A 26,380-nucleotide genomic window follows, 5' to 3' on the forward strand; every position below is an offset into this window, starting at 1 on the left:
GGCTGGTGATGCTGCATAGGGCAGTCCTGGCCCATGGCCACAGGGCTCTGCTGGGAAAGCCTGGGCTGTGCCCCCCTCATGCTGCAGGCTGGGAGGGGGCACAGCTCTGCAGCACTCGGCACCTCTCCTGGCACTTGCCAGGGGAGCAGTGGGGCAGGTGCATTCGGGTGCCCTCCTTCCCCTCAGGGACCACACGCTGCCTGGCCCCTGCCCGCCTGGTGCACGTGTGTGTCACTGCCTCCCCGTGCACGCAGCCTCCCCGACAGCCCCGTCCAGCTGCCTGCGGCATGGCCCCTGCGATGCTGCTGCCATCTTCCTCCCTCTGCCAGTTGCCGCAACATGGCCTCAGCCCCCCCAGCTCTCCCCCTGATCCGAGAGCCCCCCGCAGCTGCCCCAGCTGGCTGCCTGCACGCCTGCCGTCCTGCCTGCACCCCTGCACGCGGGGCCTCATCACCACCTCCTGCAGCAGCCTGTTCTGTCAGCCCTGCAGATGAGTGAGCCATAAACAGTCCTTCACGGAGACGTTTTTCACACACAGGGCCACATGTTAACAGTTTTTCTTTATTTACTGCCTCCATTTCCTCTTTGTTCCAGGAACTTGTCCTCCAACTTCAAGCTGCTCATGATTAGGCAAAAAGGCCTCTAATCTCCCCGATCTGATTTACCGTCACTGAGAGCAGACGCTTCCCGTTACTGGCCCTGGACCTGGGAGCATGGACAGCCGAGCTCTGCCGGCTGCTGAGCCGAGCCTCTCCTCCCCAAAGCTGCCCCGCTGCACGCGCTGCCTTCCCAGCAGCTTCCTCTTCCAGTAAGCGCTGGGCAGCCCGGCCGGTCACGCCGCAGGTGAAGGGCTGGGGGGGAAGTATAGCCGCTGGGCCCTGGGCCGGGGACCCCACTGTGTCTGAGGCAGCTGCCCTAGGGCAGGGCAGGCTCCGGAGCCACTTTCTCTGCTCCCTTGGGAATGGCCAGCTGGCTGGAGCATCCCTCAGCTGTGGCCTCCCCAGCTGCTCACCCATCCGCTCCTGCTGCTCCTGACAGGGGTGGCCGGGTGGCCCTGGGGTGCCCCGCGGGGCTGGCTGCAGCACCGTTCCTGGTGTTGGGAGAGCACCTGTCCTGGCCGTGCCTCTCGTCTCAGCCCCTGCAAGCGCTGCTTTCGGAGACCTGAGGGGGTGGCTCGGGGCTCTGTGCTGTGCAGCCCCCCCAGCCCTGGGGTCCACAGCCACACAGGGACTCCTTCGCTGGGAGGCAGCCACATCCTTTGCAGGACCTTGCAGCGTGGCAGGGTCTCCCCCGTGGAGCCCCACGTCCTGCCAGCCCCACTGCCTCAGGGGTCTCCCCCCGCCACCGACACCCAACGAGCTCCCCTGCCCGTACAGGGCCCAGCAGGGCCACGGTGGGGGCTCGGCGGGGCCAGCGTTGGGCCGGCGGGAGGGCTCGTGGCCACGTGTGGGGCTGGCTGAGCCAAGGCTGCAGGCGTGTGGGCAGCGGGATGGCAGCTCCGGCGCCTGGCCGGCGGCTCGGTGGGGGCTCGGCCAGCGGCTGGGGGGGCTCGCCTGGGGGCTCGCCCAGGGCCGCGCTGTGCCACGGCTCCCACGGCCGCCACCTGCCAGCGCCACCGGCGGCTCCCGTCCCCACGGAACGTGCAGCCGCGGTGGGCTGAGCTCATGCTCCGGCGGTGCCTCCCCAGGGCTAAAATTAGCAGCTGAGGCCTGGCCGGGAGCGGGGAGCGGAGCCCAGGTCCCGCCGGGGAGGATCGGGTTTCCCCCCCGCCCTCCCTGCCACAGGCCTGGCAGCCGCCGGGGCGATTCCCGGAGCCGGCCGGGCTCCCCCTGCCCCCGGCCCCACAGGCAGCCCTGCGAGCAGCCGCTGCCAGGCTCTGCCCGCTCGCCCAGCTGCACGTCCCGGCCCCCAGCCCTGGGGCTGAGCCTCGACACGCGTCCCCTCTGCGGGCGCCTCAGGAGGGGCTGCGGGCCGGGGGGAGGCATGGTGGCCAGCACCGGTGTGGCTGTGCCTCCTCGGCCATCGCCGGGCCGGGGCCGAGCCGCCTGCCCCCCGGCTCACATGGCTGTCCTGGGGTCAGGGCTGGCGGCGGGCACTCTGCTCCCGGCCTCGCAGAGCCGGCGGGCTGCAGGCTGGGCTGGGGGGGGGCTGCGGGCACGGGAGTGCCGGTGGCACAGGTGGTGCCCTGGGTGTCTTGTGCCAGGTGCCTGCGGCTGGCTGCGGGGCCTGGCAGCGACCCCAAAGTGCTTGCCATGAGCTCGGGGGTGTTTTCCTGCTGGGCTGCTTTGGCACCGCGGCCGCGCTGCCTGCGCTGCCTGCGCTGCCTGCGCTGCGGGCTGCCATAGCTCCTCGTCCTTGTGCGCTGGGGCTGGCCGGCCTGGAGGGCCCCGCTCCCACCCAGGCAGGGGGGAGCCACCATCAATCATCCCCGGAGGGGTAGGAGCTGCGGAGCCAAGTGATTTCCTACTGTCGGGAAACATGGAGCGATGCCTGGAAGCGCTGGGACGTGCTGGGCTCCTGGCTCAGCCTGCCAGGGGCACAGCCAGGCGTCCAGCGTGCCGTGCCATGCCGCAACCAGCGCCAGGCCGTGCTGGGGGTGGACGCGGCACTGAGGGACGGTCGCTGGCCTCTCTGCTGGCCCCAGCCTGCCGCTGTCCCAGCGTAAAGGCGCCGTTGACGTGTTGGGCCCGGGCTACCTGGGGCGTGTGCTGGTGGCTGCTCGCACACACGGCATCCGAAGCAGCCTGAGCCCAGACCAAACCCTCGACGGCCCTGTTGGGACGCAGCCGGCGGCACTGCCACCCCAGCCAGGTGGGGCGGGACCGCCTGGAGGAGGGCCGGCGGGGCTGGCCAGCACTGAGTGAGCTTTGGCCACGACTGCCGTCGCTGTGGTCCAGGGCCGGTTGTTCCCCACGGGGCACCGGCACGGGACACGGCGGGCAGAGCCCCCCGGGCGGGCGGCAGCTGGCGGCCCTGGAGCCCGGGCTGGCCGGGGCCGTCCCTCGGCCCAGCGGCGGGAGCGGTGCGCCGGGGCGGCCTCCGGCCGGCAGCCGGGGCGAGCTTGTGCCGCGTCCCGGCAGCGAGCCCCGCGGGGGCCGGCGGAGCAGCCGGAGCCCGGGGGATGCTGCCGGTCCCCGGGGCTGCGGCCGGCCCGGCCCGCGGGAGCGGAGCGGAGCCGGCGGGAGGTGCGGTGCCGGCCGGTCCCCCCGTCCCCAACCTGCCGGGGCTGCTCGGGTGACCCCTCCCTCCGCCGGCAACAACTTTTCCAGTAAAACCACCGCAGAAATCCCGGCTTCCCGACAGGCCCGCCCCTCGGCCGCCGGGGGGGCGCGGGCCGCCCTTAACCCTTCCCGGCCCGGCCCCGCCGCCGCCCGGGGCCCCCCGCGCTGCCCCGGCCGGTGGCTCCGAGCCCGGGGCCGAGCGCCCCGCGGAGCCGCGCAGGGGGGCTCCGGCCGCCCGCCCCGGGTCAGCGGTGCCCCCGCTCCCCGGGGAGTCGGGGGGGGTCCCGGGGGGCGGCGGGACGGCAGTGCTAGAGCAGCCCGACCCGCCGTGCACGGGGGAGGTGAGTGGGAGAGAGCTGACACGGACCCCGGCCCCGGGAGGCTTTTGCGCCCGCATCCTGCGCGGGGGTGGTCCGGCCGGACCGCGGGAAGGGACCCCCGAGCTCACAGTGCCAGCAGTGCAGTGGGTTTTCCTTCTCGAGGTGCAGCTGATGCAGAGGGAGCAGGGGCTCAATCCCGCTGTGGGGCAGAAGGAGCATCCCAAGGGCCAAGGAGCTGGAGAACCATCTGGGAAAAAAGCCCCTCTCCAAGGGGGACCCCAGCACAGCCTGGCCCGTGGGCGGCCTCAGGTGGGATGGGGTCCTGCCCAGCCCCAGCCCAGCAGGAGCAATGGGCTGCGCGGGGCTGGGCGGTGGTGCTGGGAGCCAGCGTTTGGGGCATGCAGCCTGAGCCTCTGCTTGCAAGCGGGCACCCACGGCTGGGTCTGGCTATGGCTCGAAGGTGCGTGTCCTTCGGTGGAGGTGGGGAGGGCGGCTGGGCTGCTCGACAAAGATGGGGAGAGGAGACCACTGCAGGTGGGTGGTGAGGAGGGAGCAAACTGCTCCCATGTCCTCCGTGGATGGGATGCAGCAGCTCTGGCTCCACATGGGCAGATTGGGGTTAGACCCGTGTGGCAAGAAGCGGTGCAGGAGGCCGGGTAGGTCCCCTTGCTCCTGAGTCCTAGTGCTGCAAGAAGCTCTCGGGGTCACCCTGGGAGAAGCTCTCGGGGTCACCCTGGGAGAGCACTGCTGCTGGTGATGGGTCTGGGCTGGGTGGCTTTGCTAGCTCAGCAGCCCTTCCCCAGAGCTCCACAGGGCTGCTCCTGCGGGGTGGGCAAAGCCGGGGCTGGCCAGGCACCGGGAGCTGGGGCTCTGTGATGGCAGCTGTGCCGGGCCGGCCCCGGCCGTGCCCTGCCTGCCGCCAGCCGTGGCCCCATGCTGGCTGCTGCACTGGTCGAGCCAGGGCTGAGGTAAGTGCTGTAATTGTTTTCTCTGTGGCCTGAGATGAATAATTGAGAGGTCTTTGAGGAGAATTAATTAGCCCGTTTATTGGCAGTAAATGCTTTTCTCCAGATGATGAAATAGATCCTGAGCCACATGTGGGGCAGGCGGATGCAGGTCGCTGAGGCTGCTTTGGAGCTCACCGGTGCCAGGTCTGCGGGCCAGCCATGCTGGTGCCCCATGCCTGCTGCAGGGCAGGCATGCCATCACCAGCTCCCACGGCCTCCCAGCAGCTCCGTGTGCCCAGAGCTTACTGCGCCCACAGACAGTGCTTTGTGCTAGGAACCCAGTGTGGGTGGGAGCAGGGGGCACCGAGGGGCAGGCAGGATCCTACCCCAGCTCCCTCCAGGCTGCTCTGCGCAGGGTGGACTGGTGAATCCCTCTGGGACAGCCTCAGCCAGCCCTGGCAGAGCGCTGCCCTACGGCATGGCATGGCACGGCACGGCACAGCATGGCGCAGCACAGGGGGCCAGCCGGTGGCCCCAGACAAAGGGGCAGGAGTGAGCCACGAAGCCCTTTGGCTGCCTGAAGCTGTCAGCTGAGCAGCAGTGCCCTTCTGAGCCAGCCCTTGGTCACCCATTGCTGGCACCCTGGTGTCCCTGTGTCCCCATGGGTTAGTAGTGCTGCTGTGGTGGTGCAAGGAGGGCAGACCTTGGTGCTGCAGCATGGGAGCCCTCTGCCCCCCACTGTGCCTCTGTGGCTTCCCCCTCCCTCCCGGCTCACAGCCCATCCTGGGGGCTCTCTCCATGTGCAGACCCCACTATGTCCCCTTGCATCTCCTTCCTTGTGGCTGCCAAGGTGGTGCCAGCCTGGGGCTTGTGGCCTGCACCATCACCACCACTCCCCTCCTCCTCCTCCTCCTCCTCCCCCCCTGGGTGTGAGGGGAAGGGCCCTGCATGGCCAGAAATGCTTAAACAAGGATTTCCTTGTTGCTGCACGAGCTGTTTGCCTTGCTCCCAGGCCAGCCGTTAATGAGGTTTGGCAGGAGGCACTGGCAGCCCCAGCCATCGGATTTCTATAAATCAACCTGGTGCTAATGCGTGGGGCTTGCTGGGATGGAGCTGCTCAGCCTCGGTGTGCAGGACCGCAGCCCGCAGGCGGCTCAGGGTTGGGATGGAGCTGCTCAGCCTCCGTGCACGGGATCGCAGCCCACAGGGTTCGCGAGTGCTGCATGCAGCAGAAGGGGGCCCGAGTGCAGCGGTCCCAGCCAGTGGGGCTGGGGTTGCTTTGTGACACTGAGGCATGAACATCCCCCCAGGTTTCAGGGCGGTTGGATGAGTTCAGGGGCAGGCTGGGCTCCGCAGCCACAGCGTGTGAGACCCTCTGGGTGAGGAGCGGCTCCTCAGGGAGTTGCAGGCAGCCCCTGGGCATGGAGTATCCTGGCAGGGCAGAGAGGGGCAGAGGCCAAGGGGGCCAAGGGATCCGAGGCTGCTTCCCAGCAGGCAGGTCAGAGTGGCCCTCCAGCTGTTTGTTTTCCAGGAATGGCAGAAAGTGTAAAGCAAAATAAAGCAGCTTCCCACAGCCGGTGTCCTGATCATCCCCACATCCCCCACCTCCCTTCCTCCAGACACGGAGAGGCTGTTGGGTGCTCAGTGTGCTGGACCGGGGGTGTCTTTGCCCCCCTGCCTGTCCTGCCTTGGGTTGAGGGCCACGGCTGTGCCCCCTATACCAGGCGTGCTGCACACCCTTCGTCCCCCTGCCCCCGGGGTAGCCTCAGGCATGCAAAGCAGGGCAGGCAAATTACCCAGCCCTCCGGGAAGCATCGCTGCAGCTGTGGCTGGTGGCTACCGCACGGCGGCTGGCCCCTGCCGGGAAGCAACGCAGTGGTGGCAGGGCCTGCACGTGGGCCCATCGCACCGAAGCTGCCTGCAGCAGATGTGCCCGGCTGGCGCAGGGAGGCCGCAAAGGCTGCGAGCCCTGTGACCCCCACATAGTGCTGGGCTGCCCTGCCTGGAGCGGCCGTCCCTTCCCCACCAGGGACACTGGCCGTGTGGGGCTGAGCCTGGCCGGGAGCCTCACTGGGATGCCCAGAGTGGGGCACGGAGAAGATTCGCATCAAGAAGGGCCTCCTGGGAATGGGCTCTAGTGCGTTTTGCTCCCGGCAGCCCTGTGTCCAGGAAAGGAGGCGCCAGGAAGCGGGACCTGTTATCTCTGGTTTCCCACAATGATGCGCTTGCCTCACCCGCACGGGTCCTGTGGGGCTGGGGGCAGCCGGGCTGTTTGCTCACCTCGCCTGCGGCACAGTGTGTTTGGGGAACCAGCACCGTCCCCGCCACACCGTGCTCACCGCGGTGCAGCTGCCGCGGCCGCAGACTGGGCTGGGGCTCACTTTCACTCGCAGGGCTCCTGCCGGCTTCGTCTGCCTGGTGGGTTTGTCTGAGCCCCCTCACCTCTCCTGCATGCTGGCCACCATGTCCCCCTGCTCTGGCCCCCAGGGCCAGCCCTGGCATGCTGGTAGAGCCTGAGGCAGAGCCCCCAAGGGGGAGCGGGCTGGTTGGGCAGCAGAGGTTTTGAGCGAAGGAGGAGGCTGCGGGGCTGGGCTCAGCTGTGCCCTGGCCACGGGGATCGGTGGGGCTGAGGCTCTGCAGAGGCCGTCATGGTGGGACGTGGGACGAGCCTGTGCAGGCGGGGCCGCAGCAGGATGCTGGAGAGAGCGGGGCCACGCTGTGTGCACAGCCGGAGCATACGCCAGGTTCTGGCGGGCTAGGCTGGGCGTGCGGCAGGGCCAGCCCCTGCTCCGGCAGCCTCCTTTACTGCAATGCTGCCAGGAGAGCGGCGAAGCTGTGCCGGGTGGCTGGCTTGGGGAAGAGCCACCAGTCTCAAAAGTGACATTTCAGTTCCTGCTCTGAGTGTGCTTCCCCCCTTATCATGAAACCCCTCTGCTCTCACTCTGAAAGAGAGTTTACGCAGCATGTGAAAACTGAGAGAAACCCCAGCCCCGGCATGGCCCCACCGACCGGCTGGGCTCCTGTGGGATCACTGCTGGCTGCCGGGAAAGCCCCGGCCCCTGGCCCCCTCCCTGCCTCCCCTCCAGCCGTAGCCTGGCCCAGAGGCTGCAGCAGCCCATGCCGGGGCAGCCCCCAGGCCGGTGGTGTCCCCCCAGGTCAGCAGTGTCCCCCTGCTGTGACCCCGCAGCAGGATGGCACCAGGATGGTGGCGGGAGCATCGGGTGGGTGTCTGCCGGGAGCTGCCCCTCCATCCATGGCCGCACACCTCTGCCCCGCCGGTGTCCCCCACTCCGCTCCCGTCGGTCTGGGGTGCCACCAGCGCTAATGGGGGCGGGATGTGCCCGGTTGGGGCAGACGGAAGGTGCTGCTGCTGAGATGGTGCACCCACTTTGGCAGGGAGCCGCCACTTCCCCTCTGTCGGCACCTGCTTGTGGGTGCGAATGCAGCTGGGGGCACCCAACAGCAGACGACCGCCGCGGAGACAGCCCGCCAGCAGCCTTGGCCACGCGGTGCTGAGCACAGGCGTCACCGGCAAGCCCACGGCCCCACAGGGACCTGCTTATGGCTGGGGCAGCCATGCGGGACACCGGGGTGCGCAGCTCTGTGGCTGCGGGCACCTATGCCATGCTGGGAACCCGGGGTCATCCTGACCCCCTAGGTGGCTCCAGCGGCTCCCAGGGCCCCGCTCCTTGCCGTGGGCTGGGACCACCCGTGCCGGGGTGCCTGTGGCTGGGGCCCCTCGGCAGCTGCTGCAGCTGCAGGGCCAGGGCTGGGAACAGGAACCCCGGCGGGAGGTTGTGCAAGGAGGAGGGACCCACAGGGCTGGGAGGGCACGGCAGCGGCGGCCCTCCATCGTGTCGAAATTCCACGCTCTTACAGAAAAGCCCCCGGGCAGAATTCCTGACAGGGGTGATTCATCCGCCACTGGAAGCGATGACTTTGCCTCTCCAGTAAACCCTCTTCAGCCCAGCAGACGAAGAAAGGGGCAGTGAGTGCCACTGCGCCCTCGCTGCCACCAGCACCCGCTGTGGGGCGATGGGGCCACCCTGAGCCCCGTGGGCAGCACTGGGGGTGCTGGGTGAACTGAGGAGGGCCAGGGGTGGCGGGGGGCTGAGAGCCGCTGGGCAGCGGAGAGGTGGGCGCCAAGCACAGAATTGACTCCCCAGCTCCCATCCCCGCGGGAGCCTCCCATGCCTCAGCTGGCACCCGAACCCGGCGTGGGCCAGTGCCGCGGCCAGGTGCTTTGGGGGGACCGTCCCCCACCGGCGAAGGCACGCAGGATGGCCCTTTCCAGGAAGCACACGCGAGGGCAGCCAGGCTGCAGAGTTCCCGACAGCAGCTCTGGTTTTAATAACAGCAAATCAATGGATGCCCGATTCCGGCCAGAGCAAACTCCTGCGCTTCCTTCCCTGGCCTCCCCAGCCGGTGGCTTCCCTGCAGGGCAGAAATGACCAGGATGGGAGCCCCGACCCTGCGGCAACCGCATGACCCTGGCGACTGCACGTGTGTTTCCGAGCACTGATGGCCCACACCTGCCTGCGCTGCCTGCTTCATCCCGCCCTGGCATGCTGCCTGCACCCCGGCCCTGCCTGGCTCGACTGCACCGCATGGGGAGAGGATGGGAGGGGAGGTCGGGGGTCCTCGCTGCCCCTGCCCAGCCCCAGGGCTGTGCCCACCGCACGCAGGTGCTGCCCGCAGGGCTGCTCCGTGGCTGGGCATTCCCAGCTGCTCCCGGCTGCTCGCCTCCCCCAGCCCCACGCTGTGATTCAGCCTCTCTTCCCCGCGGGGTTTGCACAAACCTCCCTGCTCTCTTTGTGCTTGTTTTGAGAACAGATTAGTCATGGCTCTTAGCTGGCTTCCAGCAAACTGCACAACAGCACCATGGAAAAACGAGAACAGCGAAGTGATGACTCAGCAGGGCTCACACTCCCGTCCCTTGGGTGCCAACTGTCCCTTGCTCCCGCATGGCCCCGGGCACCGGCGGGGACCACCCGGCAGATGTGGTGACTGGGCCAGGGCGGGCGGGTGATGCAGGGAAAGAGAGCCCGGGGGCAGCGCCTGCCTGGAAGCAGCAACAGGCAAGCAGGGGCTGGGGAGGTGCTGGCTGGGTGCGATGCCAGTTACCCGGCGACGCCAGGGGTGACGGGCCCTCGAGTGCAGCCTGTGCACCGTCCCCCTCCTGCATGGGGGCTCTCTCCATGTGCAGACCCCTCCTGCACCTGGCAAGTGGGGGGTCTCCTCCAGCCTGCCGGCACCTCACCGCCTCAAGCCCTCCCTGCCGCTCGGGCAGCTGGAGCATCCTTCTGCCGGCAGCCTCAGCAAGTCTGCACGGGCGCAGGGGCTGCCGCGGTGCAGAGAGGCTGCCGGGCCCCCGCCGTGCAGCATCTCCTCCGCTCCCGCCGTGCAGCATCTGCGCTCCCTGGAGCTGCAGGGCTGGGGATCCCTGGTCTTGCAGGCTCAGCAGGCACCCACAGGCACCAGGGCCCTCCCAGTCGGCACCTGTGCGCTGGGGCCGTGCCAGTGACAGGAACTCCTGGGGCGGGCCCTTACCGTACCTCGCACCTCGCTCTGCAGCCCTTTATTGCCCTGCCTTGGCTGGCTGCCCGGCGGCACGGCGCGCTGCCAAGTCTCCGTGCCAGGTGGCTTATCGTGATCCCATGGCGCTGGACACCAACTGGTGTCGCCTGCCAAGGATGAACAATGTAATTGCTGGAATTACAGTAAAGTGCTCGCTCCCATTCCCACTCGTTAAATGCTGAGACGGGGCCCTTGGGTCCTTCTAGGGAACATCTGCTCCAGCTGTGCCCTCTGCCAGCTGCACGCCCCGTCCTCGCCCAGCATGGCACCACCTCCACCCATCGCCCCCAGCATGGCTGGCGCAGGTTGGAGCTTCTCTCTGCCGAGGGGCCCCGGGAGCTGTGGGACAGGCACAGCCCACCACGCTTGCGGGGACATTTGGGCCCCCCAGCACCGTGCACTGGTGGGGAGGGGGTAGGCGGGCAGGGCTGGACTGGGAGCAGCATCACCAGCCCTATGGATGCAGGGTCCCACATCCAGGACCCCCGTCCCCAGCTGCGTGTGTGGCATTGCCACTGCCTGCTCCTGCGCTGGGGCCGAGGCCAGGGCTGATGCAAGGCCAAGGGATGCTCCAGGGCTGGGGTTTGGCACCTGCCCACGGCTGCTCTGCCAGGGTCATCCAAGGACTCTGCACTGTGCTGGGCAAACACACCCAAGGCAGCCGGCAGCCTGCAGCCCGAAGCACCCGTGGGGACCTCCCATGACGTGCCATCGGCGTGCCCATGGCCAGCAGTGACCACATCGGTGGCAGGTACCTCGCCTCTCGCTGCAAATGCAGGTGCAAGAGCAGTGCGGGCCCGGGCTGGGGCTGCTGGCTGGGGAGTGGGAGAGGGCTGATGCCAGGGACGGTGTGGGACGGGGTCTGCCTGTGTGCAGGCACCCTCCACCCACCCTGGGCATGGCCCTCCCGGGGATGGTGCAGGTGGCATGTGGCAGTGGGACCCTCCAGCCCCAGCACTGGGGCAGGGCTGGGGCTGCAGGATGTGGCCCACGGCCGTCCACCCACCCCGCAGCCCAGGCACCACCGGTGCTGGGCTGCTGCTCCCTCTGCCTTGGCTGTGTCCCCAGCCGCGGGACGGGGCGGGGGGGGCCCGCGGCTGCCATTGCCACAGCAACACGGCTTTGTTTGAAACCTTCCTCTGAAATGTCAAGACTTTCTTCGGGCTCCAGCTGCCGCTGCCGGGATGAAAACTTCCTCCCGGGCTGTGGAACCGCACCGGGGGGGTTTTCCACTCTGAACACCCGCCTCTGCCTGGGCAGCGAGAGCTCTGCCCCACGCTGTGGCCAGTGGTCTTGAGGTGCAGGACCGAGCCCTGGCAGGCTCTGGAGTGGGCAGGGGCAGGCAGTGGCTGTGGGGTGGTGGGAGAGGCTGCTCCATCGCAGGATCCTGTGGGGCAGGTGAAGGGTCTGCGTCTCTCAAAGCTCAGGGCGGTGCTGGCTAGTAGGGCAGCAGGACCCCCAGCCCGGCTGGTGGGCAAGGGGGAGCGGTGAGCTGGTGGATGTGGCTGCTGCGTGGGGGGGGGCCGGAGCAAGGCAGCCCTGCAGAGCTGCTGATGGAAGGAGTGAGGAATCTGCAGCTGCTGGCTCCCTCCGAGCTGACTGTGGGCCTGGCTGGAGAAGCAGCAACAGAGAGGGGTTTCCATGGGGATGTACACAGGCCTCTGGACTCGTCTGCATCTGCATCCCAAAATACGCCCTGGCCTGGGCACGGGGGTCCCGCTGCTGCCCCGCGCTCCCCGCCTGCTCGCAGCTCTGCCCAGGCCAGGAGGAGCTGGAGGCCAAGCCAGGCATGCGATGAAGGGGCTCAAGGCAGCCCCTGCGGCTCCCCCGGCCGCCAAGGCTCTGCCTCCTCTGCGCCAGCGATGGGATGGATTACAGCCGGCCGAGCCCCTGCTGGGGCCAGGGATCTCGTGCCACACCACAGGACTGCGCTGTGTGTGCCTGCTGGGGCAGAGGGGCAAGATGAGGTGATGCCGCGGGACCGGGGGGCTCCCGCGGGCCCCAGCAATGTCGAGCTGCAGGGCTGCTCAGCCCCACTCCTCCTCCAGTGCAGGGAGCAATCACCCGTCCCAAGCCTGCAGCCGGGGTGGCCGGCGCCAGCCCTGGGCTGTGCCACAAAGCCTGAGCTCGTGCTTCCCGGCAGCATGCCGGGAAGCAGATGTCTCAGTCCCTGTTCCCAACCGTCCCCCTGGCCCTGGCCCGCAGAGGAATTGCCACGTGTGGTGGTGCCATTGTGTTTACGTGTGCTCCATGTAAAGAGCAGGTGGTGCCATTTACAGTAAGTCCCCGGCTGCTGCACAGCCCTTTCCTGCATCCTACTGGGAAACGCAGCGGTGGATGTGGGAACGTCCTGGCGCTGCGGAGCTGAGGCAGGAGGAAGTGCGCGAGGGGTGTGCCGCGAGGTCGGGGTGTTCGCGGCGAGCTCCCTGCCTGGGTCTGCTGCCCCGGTGGCCGCTGGTGCTGCCGCTCACTGCCACCTTCCTCGGGCTGACTGCCGAGTCCCGGGTGCAAGGACAGGAGAGGCTGGCAGGTGACCTGCCCCTTGGGTGACAGCCCAGCCAGCCCAGCGGGACACTCCTAGGGTGCCCCACACGGTGCGACCTCCCTCCCACCGCAGGCTGTGGGTCGTGCCTTGCCCTCCGGCCAGCCTGTCCCATGGGCTCTCTCGGCCGGCCGGCACGGGGCCGGCGCCTGCACCGCATCCTACCCTGCCTGCGCATGCTGCCTGGAGGGAGCCAGCGTGGCCCAGGTGGGACAAGAGTGCTCCAAGCAGGAAGGTCCCCTCCTGGCACGGCCACTGCTCCTGCAAAGGGGACGGGGCTGCTCTCTGCACGCCCGTGGCCCAGGGCAGGTTGGGGTGCCCTTGTGGGTCTGTCCAGCTCCGTGGGCATGGCCTCTGGCTGTGCTTTGCCGCAACGGCTGGGGTACCCACAGCAGAGCCGCAGTGCCCGGCCGAGCCCCCGTGACTGCTGTGCTGCCTGCCCCACCGGGGGCTGTCTGCCTGCGGCAATCGCAGGCTGCAGTTGTTTCCTGTTTTTGGGTCTGCAGATACTGGCATGCACCAGAGCAGGTTTCCTGCACCCCCTGACCCCACAGGGTTTGGGTTCACCATCCTGGCGGACACTTCCTTCTGGTGCCAGTAACAAGCCGGCAGCGTGGTGGGAAGCGTTGGCGGCTGCCCTGCTCCCCTCTGGGAAAGCCAGGCTGGGGCAAGGCAGGGGGTTCCAGGGGCAGCGGGGCAGCTGTCTGTCCCTGCCCAACCTCCCTCCTGCACCCCAGCACCTCGACGGGCTCTCGTGTGGCCCAGTTCGCTCTCACCCTGCTCTGCATGGCCACCGTCACAGCGCAGAGGAGGTGGTGGCACTGGGGACAGGCTGTGCTTACAGCTGCAGTGAGTTCTGCCGGTTTTCAGCCTGTGGCTCCCACGCTGCCTGGGGACGTGCACAAGCCAGAAGTCTTCCCAAGTGGGAGGCAAGCGGGAACAGGCTGGGCCCTGCAGCCCCATGATGTAGGCTGGCCAGCTGGTGCAGGGGGCTGCAGTCGCCTAAAAGTGCCCCGGGCAGGGCAGGGCCAGCACTGGTTTGCCCGGTCCAGCCATGCCAGGTTTGGGTCGTTGGTGGTCAGAGCAGGCAGAGCAGAGCTGCGGGCTGACCTGTCCCGTCCCATCCTGTCCCATCCTGTCCCGTCCCTGCTGGTGCTGGCTCAGCCCCAGCACAGAGGAAAGCCCACGGGTGGCTTCAGCCTCCAGCTGTGTGCTGCCCGTCCAGCACAGGGAGGATGGCACCTGGGGCTGCTGCCTGGCAGGGTGCTCTGCCAGTGCCAGTGCCGGTGCCGGTGCCTGGACCATCCCAGCGCTGGTGCAGCACAGCGAGGAGACCGGGCACCCTGCTCGGCTGCTGGGTTGCCCGGTTTGGCTCGCTGTGGCTGCCTCTGCGCTCACCGCCGGCTAGTCCTCAGGCTGCCCCGAGTCTCTCTCTGGGGATGCCAGCTGATCGCCCAAATGCTCCTGGCCAGACAGTTGGGAGCCGGGGCCTCAGGCTGAGTGGGTCTGCAGTATCCCCTGCTCAGCCCCGGCTCGGCGGGCAGCCTCGTTGCACCCACCTGGTGCCCGGTCCCGAGAGACACGGGGTGGGGGGAGCTGCAGGACCATGGTGTCCCAGCCCCACTCCTGGCCCCCTGTGCTTGTGCCCCATTTCCCATCCCGCTCCCAGCACCACCGCGCAGCCATGGGGTCTAATCACAGCCGAGAACGCCTTCCCTGTCCAGGAAGCCTCCGCGGGGGGTGAGCTCAGCCTGCCCCAGCCATGGGGCAGAGGGGAACTGGCTGCCCGTGACACGCTCGATTGGCTGCTTACGAAATGTGGGGCCAAGTCCGCTCGGCTTTTCTGGAGAAGGCGAGAGGTTTGTGAAACCTTTGGCAGGGATTTGCCCGCCGGCCGCCGCGTCACCGCTGCCGCGAGGTTGGGTTTATTCCAAGAAACCCGTGGGGCTGGTGGAGCTTCCCGGACTCTCGACTCAGCAGCGGGTTGCAGCACCGCTGTGGCCTGAGCAGGAGGGAAGAGGCCCCCGAACAGCGGCGCAGGCGCTCGGGGCCCTTCTGGGAAGCGGTGAAGCAGGGGCCGTTCCTGCAGGGACGGGAAGGCTGGGGTCCAGCCGGGGCTGTCGGGCAGGGCCGCTGCAGGCAGCCCAGCTGCTCCAGGGAGGGCAGCTTCCCCGCTTTGCCCCACCATAGGGTGCTGTGAACCCCCTCACTCTGCTGGAAGGGGGGTCTGGGGGTGCTCAGGTCCCCCCAGGGCCCCGGTTCCCCATCCCCTGCCGTGCCTTGTTCTGCCCAAGAGCCGCGATGCTCCAGGTCCCTCCCCAGGTGCTGTGAGCGCCGCAGGGGCGATGATTCCCACCAGCCGTGGGCTGCTCTGCCCGCGGCACTGCTCCCACCCTGTTCCCTGGCACAAGACCGGGAGTCACCGGCGCTGCCGGGAGCCCTGACGTCGGGGATGTGCCTCGGCAGGGCCTGGCGGGCGGCCACCCTCGCGCATGGACATTCTTTGCATAGCTCCGGCGGGTGCCCGGGCAGGCCATGCGGCGCTTCCTGGCAGCCCACGAGCCATGGCCCTGGAGAGCAGCACCAAAATAGTCGCTGGGACCGTGCCGTGCCTGCGGCCTGAGCGGGCACATTTGCCATCCCTCTGCTCCGGGGTGATTCCTAAGGGAAGCCTTTTCCCAGTGGCTGGGGTTTCCCAGGCGGGAGCATGGTGCTCGATGCCTGGCACGGTGCCCACGGTGCGGGGCTGGCGATGCTGCGGGGGCTGTGCGGGCGCTGGAGGGGCTGTGAAGCACAGGGTGCCCAGGCACAGTCTGATCCTTGCTGCCGGGGGCTCTGCGGGGTTGTGGGGGGCTGCCCACCACCCAGGAGTTTCCCCTACGCCCTCCCAAATGCAGGCATCACGCTCCTCTCCAGCCAGCTGGAGCTGCGGGTTTATTCCCATATCTGGTTCTCACTCTCACGGCCAGTGCCTCCGAGGGAGGCAAGAGTAGGGGACCAGGCGCTGCTGGGGTCTGGGAGACCACTGGGGGAAATCCTCTCCCTCCTGTCCTCCTCTCATACCCTTCCTCGGGCACCTGCTCTGGGCCAGGCTGGGGTCTGCACAGGACAGCCCCAATGTCTCGGGGATGGAGCTTTTAACTCTGTGCCGTGGGGGTGAGCAGGACCTCGGCCTCCCTGCTTAACCCTCTCTGCCTTCCTGCTTAGCCCCCCCTCCCCTGAGCCCGCTGCGGTTGCAGTGGAAGCACCACAAACCCTTTTCTAACCCCGCACCTCTCGGTGCCCTGTTCCCGCAGCTCTTCACCCCATCACACACCGCCTCCACCTTCCCCTCCCAAAACAGGGCTGGGGCGAGGCTGGGACGCAGGAGGGACTCAGTGCAGAGCACAGCACATCGTGGCACGAGCGCTGCGGAGCGGGGCTGTGCCACAGGCCAGCCTTGGCCACCAACTTGGCTCCAACGTGCCCAGGGCAATGGGTCGTGTCCCACGGTCCAGGGCCAGTTTGCGGCTGCACCACATGCCTGGAGCCGGGAGCGGGTCCTGTCCCCGCAGTGCCTCGTGGCTCAGCCCGGCCGGCGGAGCGATGTCGGGGGGCTCAGACATACCTGAGCGCTGGGGCTGTGAGTCACCATGGCGGGATCACCCAGCACAGAAAGCGGCTCCAGGAAGCCGGCGCTTACGTGGTGTGAACACCATCCCGGCGTCACAGCGAGGGCAGCAGCCAGGGAGGGACGTGCGTCACACCGGGGGCCTGAGTGGCCTCGGGGGTGCAGGGGAGGAAACAAACCAGATCTGAGGTTTTTCATTAAAAAATAGTGCTCTTTATTATAAATTACGGAAACATTTCCTTTCTGAATATAAATATAAATATGTGCAAAGTTTCATCTGAGTTTTGTTTTGGTTGAATTTTCAAGCATGGTTTTGCTCAGCCCTCGAGGCTGGAGGTGAAGATGGAATCTTTATAAAAGACAGTGATTCACGTTGGCCTGTAAACATCCCTTCGGTTAAAAAAAAAAAAAAAAAAAAAAAGCCAGAAAAACCCAACTGCTTCTCCGGGCAGACACAGAAAAGCACTTGCAAGACAGTGCGCTCCAGGGGATCCTCCTGCCGCATTCCCATGGGAATCAGTGCCCCCACGGAGCAGCATGGCCAGGGTCTGCAGGGAGCGGCCGGACAGAGGTGGGGTGCAACACTTGGGAGTGACAGTCCAGCAGCAGCACCGGATCCCCAGGGTGCTCCTTGCAGACGCGGTCGCATGGGACTCTCAGCGATGTCAGGACATGCTGCTTCCCCTCAGGCTTCACGGCATGTCACCGGGACCGTTATCGCGCAGCGTCACCAAACGATGTGCAGTAACCCAGACCACGGGGCAGGGACAATATTAAGGCTTAGTCCCCTGGTAAATGGCAACGAGGGGAAAAAGGCAGCGACCTCCAAGTCTGGGGCCTGGTGTGAAAGGAGCTTCCACCCACAAGGAGGCAGCAAGAGGTAAAGTACACTACGGGCAAAAAACACTTTCCCCTTAAAACGGAGGAAAAGTGATCAGGCACTAGCTGGACTCCAGTGCTTTCCGTTCTCTGGTGGCAGAAGGGGGCTCTCGCCAGGACACCCCCAGGTGTGGTCCCACCACGGCAGCGGGGATGCGGCTGCCGGGGCGCACATCACCCCGTGCCGCGGGTGCCATCCTGGCTGCCTGAGCCCGCGGGGGCTTTGCCGTCAGGTTCTCCCAGCTGCGACGGGGAGGCCTCTGCGCTGGGCGCACTGTAACATCCGCAGTCCGACCGGAGCGGTCTCCTTCCCCACGGAGAGGGGGTGTCGCGCTTCCTCAGGGGGTCCCCCCAGCACCAAGGGCGCCAGGCTGTGCTGGCCACAGCATCGGGCCCACGGCGGCTCGCCCCAGTCCCCCTCCTCTCCTTCCCAGAGGGAGAGGCTTGGTGTGCCCTGCAAGTCCCCGCACCGGTGGGGTGTTGTGCCTGTCCCCTGCTCTTGTGCTTGTAGCGTGTAACCTCGCTCCGCCGGCCCCTTAGAGGGGGGCATCGTACTGGTCGAGGAACTCCTTGATGGGAGTTGGCAGCTGAGTCATCTTCTCGTAGGAGTCCAGGTGCCCGTTGACGGTCTTGCGGCAGAGGTGCTGCAGGGTGGAGACACTGGAGGAGAGCGGGCGGCTCAGCACCAGGGGGATCTTCTCGCCACCCGAGTAGATGTAGTAGGTGCGCTTGGGGTGCAGGGCCTCCCCCGGCTGCTCGGGGACGGCGCAGGGCGCGGGCGGCATGTAGTGATGTACCAGCTTGAGCACGCAGTCGAAGCGGGGCACGGGCTGGCTGCTGCGAGGGTCGCTCTGCAGGGAGAAGCTGCCGCCCTCGCACTGGATGCGCAGGTTCTTGGTGCCCGACTCCGTCTTGACGCTGAGGGTGAAGAAGTGCCGCTGGTCCGAGCTGTCCCTGATGAGGAAGGTGCCGGCCGGCTCGGTGCTCAGCAGCATGTTGGCCTCGCCGCCCGTCACCGTGCTCCAGTAGAAGCCGCTCTCCTGCAGCTTGCGCACGGTGTTCACCACCAGCTGGTACTCGCTCTTGGAGCTGAACGTCTTGAGGCGCAGGCTGGTGTCGAGGGGGCGGCTCATCCCGGCGGCGGGGAACTTGCTGTGGGTGACCATGGCGCAGGGAGCCAGCTTTGCGCGCTCGGGGTGCTGCTGCCGGGAGCAGCCGCTGCTACACCATCACCTGCGGCAGAGACAGCGGTGAGCCACGGCACCCCCGGTCCCCGGCTCTCCCTTCCCGGGAGCACCGGCATCCCCGGTCCCGGGCTATCGCCCTCCCCCGCAGGGCACCCGCATCCCCCGACCCTGGCTGCTCCCTCGCCGGGGGTGGGGTGCGCGGGGAAACCGGCTCTGCCGGTCCCCGGCTGTCTCACTCCCCGCGGGGCACCGGCATCCCCGGCTATCACCCTGCCCGGGGGGCACCGGCATCCCCGGCTATCACCCTCCCCGGGGGGCACCAGCATCCCCGGCTATCACCCTCCCCGGGGGGCACCAGCATCCCCGGCTATCACCCTCCCCGGGGGGCACCAGCATCCCCGGCTATTGTCCTCCCGGGGCGCCGGCATCCCCGGCTATCACCCTCACCGGGGGGGGGGGGGCACCGCACTCCCGGTTCTCGGCTATCGCCCTCCCGGGGCGCCGGCATCCCCGGCTACCACCCTCCGTGGGAAGCACCGGCTATTCCCTCGCCGCGGGGCACGGGCTCCGCTGGCCCCCGGCTATCTCCCCCCTACCCTCCGGAGGGGCGGGGGGGGGGGCACCGGCATCCCCGGTCCCGGGCTATCCCCTCCTGGGGGGGTGGGGGGGGAGGCACCGGCATTCCCGGTGCCCGGCTCTCCCTCCCCGCGGGTCGCACCGGTTCCCGCCACCCCCCTCCCGAGGTCCCGTCCCGGGCAGCGCCGTACCTGGGGCGCGGGTGCCGGGGCCGGTCTCGGCGGCGGCGGTAGCGGGACCGGTGCGCGGCGGCGGGCGAGCGAGCGGCGGAGCTGCTGGGGCTGCCCGGGGAGGCCTCTTATAGCGGGCGCAGAGCCCGCCCTCGGGTTCCTGGAACTGCGCGGCTTCTTGTAACGCTCCCCGGCGCCCTCCCGCCGCCCCGCCCGGCCCGGCCCGCCTCGGCGCGCCGCCAGCCACCGCCGGCCCATTCCGGGCAGCGCGGCCGCCCCCTCCCGCTCCCCTTCACGCTCTTTCCTTCTAAGAAGAGGAGAGTCCCGGCCGGCCCGGCCGCGGCCCCCCCCAGCCTTCCCCCTCCAGCCTTCCCCCTCCCTCCTCTCCCAGCCGGGAAAGCCGGGTCCGGCCGGGTCGGGCTGCCCCGAGCGGGGCCGCCAGACCTCCCCCCCCGCGCCTCCCCGGGCCAGGGGACACCCTCACCGGGGTGGGAGTTGTGCCCGCGGGTGGACCCCGGGGAGGAGGATAGCTGGGGACCGGGGATGCCGGTGCCCCCGGAGGGCACTGCGAATCCCCCCTGCCGCTGCTGGGGGGGCAGCCGGACCCCGTCCGGGCAAAGGCGCGGGCTCACCCTAATGAGGCGGCTTGGGCCCGGCTGGAGGGGTACACCGGAGCGGGGGCTGCCACCATACGAGGCGGCTCGGGCCCGGCTGGAGGGGTACGCCGGGGGGGGGGCTGCCACCATGCAGTGGGGCAGCGGATCGAGCATCCCCACGTTGCCGGCCTTTATTTCAAATAAAACGTGCCAGGCTGCCGCTGGCCTTGGCTGTGCTTCCCAGGAGGCCTGTGGGAAGAAAAACCCCCTCAATCTACACATCTGGGGACAATAAGGGGGCGAATCCTCTCCTGAGGCTGTGCCTGGGGGCTCCCAGGAGCTGGCCAGGTCAGCAGCAGCTCAGCCACGCTGCTGGCATGCCCTGCTCCCGGGCAGCTGTGTCCCACGAGGGCGGTGAGAGACGGTGGTGGCGGTGGCTCCGATGGTGCCTGTGGCCAGTGGCTGGGGACAACGCTGGCTCCGGGAGCCCTGGGATGCTCCGTGCGGTTGGTGCTTTGGCACCCAGCGCAGCAGAGGGCAGGGGCCAAGGCGCCCGTCTGCGGAGCCGTCGTGGGCTGGTGGGGAGCCGCTGCGAGGACGAGAAGCCGGGGCCCTCCTTCCCCTGGCTGGGTGCCCCTGGGTGGGCACGGTGGGGCTCTGTCCCGAAGGGATTTCCTCATCCCTCTGCCCCGGCTGGGGTCTGGCAGCCAGAGCCAGCAGCCGCAGCACCGGTGCCATGGGAGAGGACCGTGTCTGGCCTGGCAGAGCGGGCAGCAAGCGGAGCCGAGGTGGGGGCCGGGGCCCCCTTCCCCACCTGGTTTCTCTGCATTTTCGTTTGGCAATTGTCAGTTTCGACCTCGAAAACAAACCAGACTTTGTCAGTGGATTTTATTTTAAATAGTTTAATTTGCCCTGGAGGAGCTGCCGCGGCCGCTGCTGCCTCTGCCAGTCAGGAATAAACACAAGAAGAGCAGTTCTGGGAAGTGAGGCTGCGGTGAACCAGCTGGTCTGAAATGCAAACGAGCTCTGGAGCTCTGCCTGAGGCAGGAGTGGTGAAACACGGGGGAAGGGACGGGGAGGGGAGCGGGGCGGGAGGCTCCGGCCGGGGGGCTGCGGCGGGACGGGCTGTCCGCAAGCCGGGGCCGGGCGGCAGAAACGCGGCTGCGGGACCCGCGGCCCCCCCCCCGTGGGGGGTGGGTGGGTGGGTGTCCGCCTCGCTCTGCCCGCTGTGGGGGGGACGCGGCGGGGACCCCGGCGGCGGGGGACAGGCTCTCCCCTCCGTGGCCGTACACCAACGCCCTTCCCGGTCCCCCGGGGGGGTGGAGGCGGGGCAGGCGCTGATTCCGCCGCGGGAAGGAGCCGTTTCCCCGCGGCCTGGTTCGCCAAGAAGGAAAGGGGTGGGAGGGGAGGAGAAAGGCTCTGGGAGGTCGGGGGAGGTGGGGGGGCTTGAAATCGCCGGGACGGCGATGAAGTTCCCGGGGCTCGGGCTGCGCCTCCCCGAGTGGGCCTGGAAGCGTGGGTAAAGCCGCCCTGCGTGTGCGTGGGCCAGGAGGAGCCCCCGGGCAGCGAGCCCAGACCGAGCCCGCCCCCCCCCCCGCCGCCGCCGCCGCCGCCAGCAGCGGCGTTCGCGTTTTGGAGCCGCCTCTCCGTGCCGCCACCGCGCTCGGCGAGGGGCCGGGGAGGGCGGCAGCCGCTGGCAGGCCGGGCCGAATAGCTGCAGCCGGTGTGCGCTGCAGACGCCGAGTCTGCCCGCCGGGCCGGGCTGGGCCGGGGCCTCCCGGGAGCAGCGGGCTCGGGCAGGGCTGGCGCCGCGGAGGGGCTGCGGGCCAGGGAGGCGCTAGGCCGGGCCGGGCCCAGGCCTCCCCGGAGGCCCCGGGCCGCCGCGCTCGGGCGGGGGGGGAACGACACCCGGACAGCCGGCCAGGGGAGGGAGGTGGGCGGCCCGGAAGCGGAACCGCTAGGGCGGGCGCGTCGCCATGGCAGCGGCCGGAAGCGGAAGGCGCGCGGGGCTGATGGCGGCGGCGGCGGCGGGGGGCGCGGCGCTGTGGCGACGGCTGTCGGCCTGGCTACCCCGGGGCCGCCTGGGCCTGGCCGCGCTGCTCGGCCGCCTCTCCGACCGCCTGTCCCGCGGCCGCGACCGCCGCGCCCGCAGGTAAGCAGTCCGCGCCGGGCGAGGGGCCCCGCTGCCGTGCCTACGGCCGGGCCGCTTCTCCCCCCGCCCCCCTCCCCGGGCCGCGGCGGGCGGCAGCGAGCCCTCGGCCGGTGTCGGCCTTGCGTTATCCGGGAAGGCCCGGGCGGGGGAAGCGCGCTGCCTCCTTGCCCGCAGCTTCTCCTTTCTCGGCGCGGTGCTGCCCGGGGCTTTCTGCTCCCCGTGTGCCCGACCGAGGCCGATAAAAACGCTGCGGAGGTACGGGAGGTGACGGCCCTGACGCGGTGAGGGACCCCTCGGCCCCCCCGGTTCCGCAGAAGCGGTTGCTGTTTTCCACAGTGAATCAGCTGCTGAAAAGGCGGGTTGGGGTCCAGGCTGGTTCTGCTCCTTAAGCTTGCTTTGGGTTGTCAGTCTGCGCTGGCTGTCCATTTGTCCTTAGGACAAGAGGGGTACTGTATTTTCTCCTTCTTTTTTATTTATTTTACTCCTGCTGTCTTTCAGGTGCTAAACGATATTACTTGTTTGCTAGGGATAGCTTTCCACCTTGGATATCACAAGTGCTGGTCAGCCTCTGGAGCGGCCCTGGCTGGGGTTTAGGTGTTAGCCACGACCTGTCTGGGCTGGGGGTTGTCCCTGGAAGGTGAGATCCCCCCTGCTCCCCATCAGAAAAGAGATGAGAACAGGTGTGGGTTCTGTCTGTGCTGGGGCTGCATCTGGCACAAGGCGAGGGGGGAAGAGGGCCGCTCTTTCCAGTGGCAGTCACCATTGTGCTGGAGCAGGTGAATTATCGAACTGTGCACAGAGGGTGTTTTCACCCTCATTTTAAACAGATCCGAGTGGGCCACTGTGGGAATAAGTGGGCCTTCCTTCCTCTTCCTGGTATCTCTCTTGGGCAGCTGCACAGTGAGCAGGATCCAGGAGCTGACCTCCGAAGAAAATTGCCCAAACTCTCCCTTTCCTCTCTCTCCTTTCCCAGAGAGTGGAAGGGACAGGGAAGGCACAGCTGTGGGTAGGTAGATCTGCCCTTCTTGGTGCCAGACTGGCTTGTGTGCCCTGCTAAAGAGAATGCACAGCCGCAGTCTCAGACTGTGGTTCCTCCAGTCAGTCTTTTCACAGCTACGCTGCCCTGAACAGCTTCTACTCTCCTTATTTTTGCACCGCTGCCTTAGTTTTGCTGGTGCTGCTCCTTTTGTGGGGCTGTGCAATCAGGAGCACAATTAACACCAGAAACAAAACAGTAAAAAACCAGAGATGATTGTCTTTCTGTAGAACCACGTCCTGGGTTCAGAAGTGATCAAAGAAAATGCTTTGAAAGAGTCTTTAAAAAAGGTCTCTTCCCCCAGTCTTCAGGCATCACTTTGCACTGTGCTTGGTAAGAGTGCTAGAAGGATGCTGTGTTTTATTTTAGTTAGTACAGTGCCTGATACAATCTTCTGGATGAGTTAAACTTATTTTTGTAAGGGTAGCATCTCTCGTGTCATAGCAAGTCTTCACTCTCCTTTTCCCCCTGGACAGCAGATGTGCTGCAGTTGTCCTTGCTGTTGATTCAGAGCCCTGTGTTAGCCTGTACTCTGCTCTATGTTCCTGGTTGAGCCAAGGAAATTGTTTTCAAATTTCTCTTTTGGTTTCGTCAGTGTTTTTTAGCATAGATAAACTACTAGACTGAGCCCTGGAAAGAGACAACTGAATTCAAAGACAAGCAATTTGTAGATCCCTCTGTGTGATGACGTATGCGTGGGTGAAAGGATGGCACCATATCCTGCAGTTTCACATCATCTCTGGTTCTGCAGATGAGGTTTTACAGTGAATAAGAGTGTCTCAGCTCTTATCATGAGTCTGTATACCAAACCCACAATTTTTAAAATAGAACACACACAAAAAATCCCTCATTTATATTTAGGGTCAACTTTTTATGCAGAAAAGACTTGAGGTGGTTCCTTTCAGTTCTGTTTTCTCTTTGTGGTTAACTCGATGATGTGGAGTACATGGGAAAGGCTCCCCTCTGCCCCATTTTCTGTTTCTCTGAAAGTTGGTTTGTCGAAATATGGAATTTTGATGATTTCTTCATAATGTTACGTGGTTTCTGACTGTTGTGTGTGTACAGTTGTGTCGTACTTGGGGAGTCGCTTCAGCTTTTTTTAATTGCTGATGGGTAGAAGCTGCTGCTTCGGTAGATGGTTGCTGTGCCATTGTTACTGTTGGCTGGAGCAAAATACTGATTTATTTGAAAATTATAAAAGCCTTAGGCTCTCAACACTAAATAAGTTCTAAAATTACAGTATTGGATTAAAAGATCAAACAGTGTAGATATATTGCAAATTGTGTAGGCAGTAAAAAATCTGGAGTATAGGATTAGTGGCTATCAATACATGCATAGAATTAATCTGAAGGCTTAAACCAAATAGTGCTGGTGATGCAGATCGATTTTACTCCCTCAGCAGCACCGGGAAGGGGCTGCCTGAAGAGCGCTTGGTCAATCCATAAATGTAACATTCGGCTACGTAGAGTGAGGATGCAGTTTAACTTGCAGTTTTCATACTCTTTGCCAGAAGATGGCTTCTTAGAATCATGTTTCTGGAAAGTGGCTTCTCAGCCACTGTACTGGCTTCTAGAAGTATAGTTGGCCAGGACTGACTAACGGAATAATAAGAAAAAATATTTATCTCCTCTTGCCCTAAATTGTCATTGTAAAATGCGTAAAATTTGCCACTGTTACCTCAGTGGGAATAATTCCAGGGAACGTAATTTGTAATCTGCAGGGCTAGGTTATAGCCTTGACTTTGTTACTGCTCTGCCAGCCATGCATTTTGTTGTTTTTAAAAAAAAGTATTTTTGGATGGTAGTCTGAATTCATGTAGCTCTGTCTTCCTTGCTCAGTTTGCCGTGTTCACTTGGCAGTAACGTAGCAGTGGGTCTCTGCTCCCACTGTGCAGCCTGTGCCTTGAGATGTGAGTTAAGCAAAGATGCACAAAGGTCCTGCTCAGGTTCTGTAAAGATTGACTAGAATGTGCTTGAAAACCAGTATTTCTTATATTTCTTTTCTGCTTTGATTTTTTTTTTAACACCTTCTGTGGAATATATCCATCGTTTTTAACAGACTATGTTGGTAATCCGTGTAACTTCTGGGTGTCAAGTCTAAACCTGGCCCACATGATCTGCTGAAAACCGCCATCCTAGGAATTCTTGCACAAATTGACTCAGATTTCTGTTGCGATGAATAGTCAGTGACAAACTAGTGGATTTTCCAGGAAACGCAACTGCAAACTGCCTGGCTTCTGCGTAAGGGTTATTCGGAAACCTTGTGAAGATCCAGTGTTTTATCATTAAGCAAATGAGTGAAATCATCTTCCTGGAATCTGTGGTCATTTGGGCTCTGGATTGTGGTAAAACCTAAAAGTTCTTCGTAACAAATTCTGGTAAAGGTCATAATCAAATTTCTTCTTGGTGTGTGGTGGTGGCAGAATGCATCAGGATGGGTCACAAGATGGTGGCTGCCTGTTGGCCCGAGGGACTTGGCGTTCCTCTGGGATGAGACCAGCCGCCTTGGTTCTGTCCTGACAGCAAGTCTGAGTCCTGCAAGTAGGATTTGCGGACCAGAATGTTTTCGGTTAGGTTCAGGGATGTAGTTCACTCCGTTGCTCGTCAGTTCCTGGATCTCATGGGAGCTGCTGCTGCTAATTGTGCTGAAATGTGGTTTTGTCATGTGGACAAACTCCTACCAGGGGTTATTGTAAGACTTGATGAATTTGCATGCATGAAGCCTCCACAGAAGAAAAGATGCCATTTGCTTCTTGTCACCCCCCTAAGCATGACTGTTAGCAGTAAGTTGGTTTCTTCCCTAAGTGACTTCAAAGGAATTAAATTTGTTCAGAAATTTCTTTTTAAAGAATGAGCTTCCTGCTGTTTCCCTTACAGTTACTTTGACATTTGCAAGAGAAGTCTTGACCTTTTTTTACTACTTGTGCAGAATGCAAGTGGCATGGTTGTAGAGGGCTACCTGATGTTTCTCAGTTGTGGTTTTTGGCTCATATCTGTTGAAATACACTCGATCCTTTGGTATGTCATTCTGGTGCCATGACTTCGTTGCTTTTGCTATGACTTGCACTCAGGCACTTTGCGCGTTATAGATAATTTTTGGATAAGTTTGGGGTGTTGAGACATTTTTCTGTTTTGTTAAGGTACTTTTAGAGTAGCATCATTTTTTAAAACATCTTTGTCTGAAATAGAAACAACTAATCTTTAGCCCACCTGAGAACTAAGCTGGACATGACAGTGACTGTTGGCCATGGCAAAGCTGATGTGTATGTGATAAAGGCAATTCAGAACTGGCTGATTACAGGTATAGCAGGTGCTGCAGCAACACTGCCAGACATCTGATTTGTGGGTGTTTGGGAGAGTTAACATCCTCAGTTTCCAGCTTGTTTCCTTTCTTGTGTTCCTGTTCCGCTGAAAAAGTTGTTTCCTCTCATCTCCCGTGCCAGCTAGGGGAGGGAGCTTACGATGTTAAGATCTGTTCTCCCACCTTTTGCCTGTGTTTTTCTATTTCTAGATTTGGCTTTGGTGATTCAGCTGCGATTATGGAAAAGTGAAAGGTATCCTTGCCATT

General features: G+C 64.8%; 2 protein-coding genes across 6 annotated transcripts in view; one reads left to right on the forward strand and one right to left on the reverse strand.

The window, feature by feature from the left end:
- Window positions 1-16,413: 16,413 nt before the first annotated feature.
- Window positions 16,414-19,160, reverse strand: SOCS3 (suppressor of cytokine signaling 3). The gene is made up of 2 exons (XM_075044107.1): window positions 19,051-19,160; window positions 16,414-18,329 (listed from the first exon to the last, which is right to left on the reverse strand). The coding sequence occupies exon 2, from the start codon at window positions 18,260-18,262 to the stop codon at window positions 17,633-17,635; it is 630 nt and encodes a 209-aa protein (XP_074900208.1). The 5' UTR covers window positions 18,263-18,329; window positions 19,051-19,160; the 3' UTR covers window positions 16,414-17,632.
- A 1,463-nt stretch (window positions 19,161-20,623) lies between these two features.
- Window positions 20,624-26,380, forward strand: part of PGS1 (phosphatidylglycerophosphate synthase 1) — a 34,810-nt gene continuing 29,053 nt past the window's right edge. For 2 of the 5 annotated variants that reach the window (XM_075044112.1, XM_075044111.1), the window contains exon 1: window positions 20,624-20,826. In XM_075044112.1, coding sequence (XP_074900213.1) covers window positions 20,639-20,826 — 188 coding nt within the window. In that variant the 5' untranslated portion in view covers window positions 20,624-20,638. Of the gene's footprint in view, window positions 20,827-21,075; window positions 21,145-21,571; window positions 21,778-21,827; window positions 26,367-26,380 lie in introns of those variants that run through there. The other 3 variants (XM_075044116.1, XM_075044113.1, XM_075044115.1) reach the window with 3 other exon arrangements.

The sequence above is a fragment of the Buteo buteo genome, chromosome 13 (assembly GCF_964188355.1).
Source record: "Buteo buteo chromosome 13, bButBut1.hap1.1, whole genome shotgun sequence".
Taxonomy (NCBI): domain Eukaryota; kingdom Metazoa; phylum Chordata; class Aves; order Accipitriformes; family Accipitridae; genus Buteo; species Buteo buteo.

Excerpts from the sequence above, each read along its gene's own strand:
- SOCS3 (XM_075044107.1), bottom strand. The coding sequence starts at position 18,262 with ATGGTCACCCACAGCAAGTTCCCCGCCGCCGGGATGAGCCGCCCCCTC.